The sequence below is a fragment of the Gossypium raimondii genome, chromosome 7 (assembly GCF_025698545.1).
Source record: "Gossypium raimondii isolate GPD5lz chromosome 7, ASM2569854v1, whole genome shotgun sequence".
Classification (NCBI taxonomy): Eukaryota; Viridiplantae; Streptophyta; class Magnoliopsida; order Malvales; family Malvaceae; genus Gossypium; species Gossypium raimondii.
The window spans coordinates 35,985,335-35,989,242 of NC_068571.1; the positions used below are offsets into that span (position 1 = coordinate 35,985,335).

The 3,908-nt window shown below is 41.1% G+C and overlaps 1 protein-coding gene across 1 annotated transcript; it reads right to left on the minus strand.

Moving 5' to 3' along the window:
* Positions 1–682: 682 nt before the first annotated feature.
* Positions 683–1,747, minus strand: LOC105762219 (uncharacterized). The gene is made up of 2 exons (XM_012580112.1): positions 1,624–1,747; positions 683–1,521 (listed from the first exon to the last, which is right to left on the minus strand). The coding sequence occupies exons 1-2, from the start codon at positions 1,745–1,747 to the stop codon at positions 683–685; spliced, it is 963 nt and encodes a 320-aa protein (XP_012435566.1).
* Between the last annotated feature and the right edge of the window lie 2,161 nt (positions 1,748–3,908).

Genomic DNA, 3,908 nt, shown 5'->3' on the forward strand with positions numbered 1-3,908 from the left:
TTCCAAAAGGGCACGTGAAAGTTGTTTTGTCTTGATCTTCAAGTGCCACTAGAATTTGGAAAATCCTGAATATCCATCGAGAAACAATAATGGGTCTTACCAGCTAATCGCTCGAGCATTTGATCGATGAAGGGAAGTGGAAAATGGCCCTTCCGGGTAGCTGTATTCAAGTTTCTGTAACCGATGCAAACCCTTCATCCATTCTGGACTCGAGTAGGAGCTAGCTCTCTAGACGAATTTTTCACCACTGTCATGCCAGTTTTCTTGGGCACGACTTGAACCGGCCTAACCCAATCACTGTCAGAGATCGGGTATATCATTCCAGCATCTAACATTTTCTGGATTTCCTTCTTTACTACCTCCGTCATGGGTGGATTAAGGCGCCTCTGAACATCTCTCTTTGGTTTCGTGTTATCTTCGATGGAAATTCTGTGCATACAAGTGGATGGACTCGAACTAGCTTCCTTCAATATATAATCCTTTAGAACTCGAACTAGACTTTCCTCCTCGTCTTTGGTTAGTCTGTTTGACACTATTACTGGTAAGGTGTCTTTCTCTCCCAAAAAGACATACTTGAGGTGGTCCGGTAATGCTTTAAGCTCCAAGGTTGGTGGCTGCAAAATCGAAGGCAACATTTTAATTTGGGAAGGTAATAGTTCAAGTTGGTTACCTCGACTTGCAACTATGGTTGCGTCTCCAAGTGTTTGACAATTTCTCGCAACGGATCTTCTATAACTGCTAATTCCTCGAGACGACTTAAAACATCCATGTCAATGCTTCTGTAAAGGACAGTTTCCAACTCATCAAAGTCATGATATTCAAAATAATTTTGAGTTAAACAATCTATACTATCGATACTGGAAATATTTGATAATGAGTTAGGATGACTCATGGTTTCGTAGACATTGAATTTCACTATTTCGCCATCAAACTCCATTGTCAATGTTCCACTCTGAACATCAATTTTTTCACTTGCGGTACTTAGAAATGGTCTTCCAAGAAAAATATCAGACGGATTAGTTGAGTTATCGTCCTCCATATTAATAATGTAGAAATCTGCAGGGAAAACTAATTCGTTAACTTTAACAAAGACGTCTTCAAGCAACCCTTCGGGATAGATGACTGACCTGTCCGACAACTGGATTATTGCTTCTTTCTTTTTCAAAGGACCCGCGTTAATCAACTTACAAATAGGATAAGGCGTAACATTAATGGAAGGCCCTAAATCACACATGGCTTTCTTAATGCCTAAATTACCTATCTCACAAGAAATAGCAAACATACCTTGCTCCTTGTATCTGGGCGAAACTTTCTTTTGCAGTACTGCAGAGACATTCTCTTCTACATTCACTCTTTCGTTACCTACTAACCTCCTCTTGCTAGTGCACAATTCCTTGAGAAATTTTGAATAACGAGGGATTTGTTTGATAGTGTTGAGCAAAGGGATATTTACCTCCACCTTTCTGAATGTTTCGAAGATTTCTTTTTCCTCATTCGCTTTCTTATCATTTGCGAGCCTCCCTGAAAAAGGAGGTGGCATCACAACTGGTTTCTAAACTTTTGATTCCGGTCAAACTTTTGGATCAGGGATCTGCTTTTCCCGTTCCTTCTATTGCCCATGACTTTTGTCGGGAACTGGTTCCAGAATTTTTCCGCTACGAAGAGTTATTGCACTTGCATTTTGCCGAGGATTCGACTCTGTCTGGGAAGGTAATTTACCTTGAGATTCCAAACGATTAGCTGCCATCGAGAGTTTACTAACTTGATTAGTTAACTCTTGTATTGATGCGTCTGTCCTTTGTTGGTACTTTGCAGCATCGACAGCAAGTCTCTCAATAATAGCTTCTAGAGATGTGCTTGGCTTGGGTGGCGGTTGCGGTGGTTGCAGAGGTCTCGGTTGGTATGATGGATTATATCAGAGATTAGATCCGTAATTCAAGTTGGGATGATCCTTCCACCTGGGATTGTAAATGTTTGACAAAGGATCATAGTGTCTTTGCGGAGGTCCTGAAAAACCTCCGACAGCATCGACATGTGCCGTTGAATTTTCGTTAAGGATTGGGCACAAATCAGTTGGATGTTCAGACGTAGTACATATTCCACACAATTGGGTCAGATTCTTCTTTTCTGTAAGCATGGATTGAACAATATTAGTAAGCTTATCGAACTTATCTTCTAAAGATGAAACGTTTACCCCATTAATCCGTCTTGTGGGTTCTGAATTCGACCGATACTGTTGAGAAATTGCAGCCATAGTGGATATCAATTCTCTTGCCCTTTGTGGATTCATATTGACAAGCGCCCCTCCACTAGCAGTGTCAATCATCTTCATTTCCATAGGGAGCAAACCCTCGTAGAAATTTAAGAAGTGATTGTTCGATCAAACCGTGTTGAGGACAACTTGCACACAGTTTTTTATATTGCTCCCAATTGTCGTAGAGTGATTCACTCTCCATTTGGAGAATTCCCACTATGTCTCTCCTAAGTTCAGCTGCTCGCGATGCTGGGAAAAATCTGTCAAGAAAAACACGAGATAAGTCATCCCACGTTGTAATAGAACCTGGGGTTAAGTAAAATAACCATTCTCTTGCTGTATCAACTAAAAAAAAGGAAAGGCCTGAAGTTTAATTTCATCTTCGGTTACTCCCTGAGGTTTCATGCTCGAGCAGACCATGTGGAATTCTCTCAAGTGAGTGTGTGCATTTTCATTCTTCAAGCCTCAAAAAGTGGGCAAAAGGTGGATTAGGCCTGACTTCAACTCGAACGGGGTTTCTCCGATTGGACAGTTGATGCATAACGGTGTTTGCTCGTTGGGAGCAGCGGCTAGTTGACGAATGGTTCGGTTCGCCATCCTTTCTGGTTCACCAAGGTTGTCTTCTACTTCTTTTGTTTCAGGAAGTGGTTCGGTCTCAGGATCAACCACTTCGACTTTTTTCCCATGTTGAATTGCCTCTGCACGAATTGCCTGTCTCAATTTTTTGATGTCGGTTTCTAAGAGCCCTTGTCCTAGCTCAACTTCTGCCTTACTTGCACGTTTAAGAGCTTCTGTCTCTTTTCGTTGTGCTCGTACTAATTTTTCAATCTCTGGGTCGTATTCGAGATCTCCGGATGAAGATTTGGTCATGTAGATGATTTAAACAATTATAAGTGTTGCCAGTCCCTGGCAATGGCGCCAAAATTGATGGGAGTCGAATCCACCAATATAAACCTACACCTAATTTGCGATTTAAGCAGTATAGGGAGTAGGGTCGATCCCTCAGAGATTGGGTTTACTGCAAATTGTTCCTCTTTTGACCAGATTTATGTCGGGGCAGTTGTCGTGCCCAAGAAGTTCGGGGGTATAAAATTTGAAGACCTGAAATAAAAAAATGTGTGAAAATAAAAATTTGAAAACAGAATAATAAAAACAGTTAAATAAATATGAAGAAAAAGTAATTAGAATAAGCTCAGCTTTAGGCACGAATTTTCCTCGTCTTTGAACCGATCCTCGAAATTAGATGAACTCCTCTTTTCCAATAAGCTAGTTATGGCTACCAAGGACGCCTCGGACACCAACTCTTCCTTATGTAAATTAGTTATGGAACGTCCAATAACTAACCCTTATCGATTGAACAACCATGAAACGTTCGTGATTTAGAACTCCGGCAGCCTTGCGTTCTAGAAGAGCCTAGCTTGAACCAATCTCCTCAACCGCGTGGGACATTTAAATCCAGTTACTACTTCCCTTGACGGAACTAACAGCTATCTCCACTTGGCACGCCAATGTGTTCACAGAAAACTGATTAGAAACGTTCCTTTCGGAATTCCAACTGTACGTCTAAGCACACTAACTCAAACGACGTCTTTTTTGACTTAGTGTTGATTTGACTTTATGAGCTGACAATATCATACTCTTAATCCGGAGAAAT

What these genes read in the sequence shown, in the direction of transcription:
- LOC105762219 (XM_012580112.1), bottom strand. Translation starts at nt 1,747, where the DNA reads ATGGCAGCTAATCGTTTGGAATCTCAAGGTAAATTACCTTCCCAGACA. An exon ending in GGAACCAGTTCCCGACAAAA is followed by an intron (nt 1,522 to 1,623) that starts GTCATGGGCAAT and finishes CTCCTTTTTCAG; the next exon opens with GGAGGCTCGCAAATGATAAG.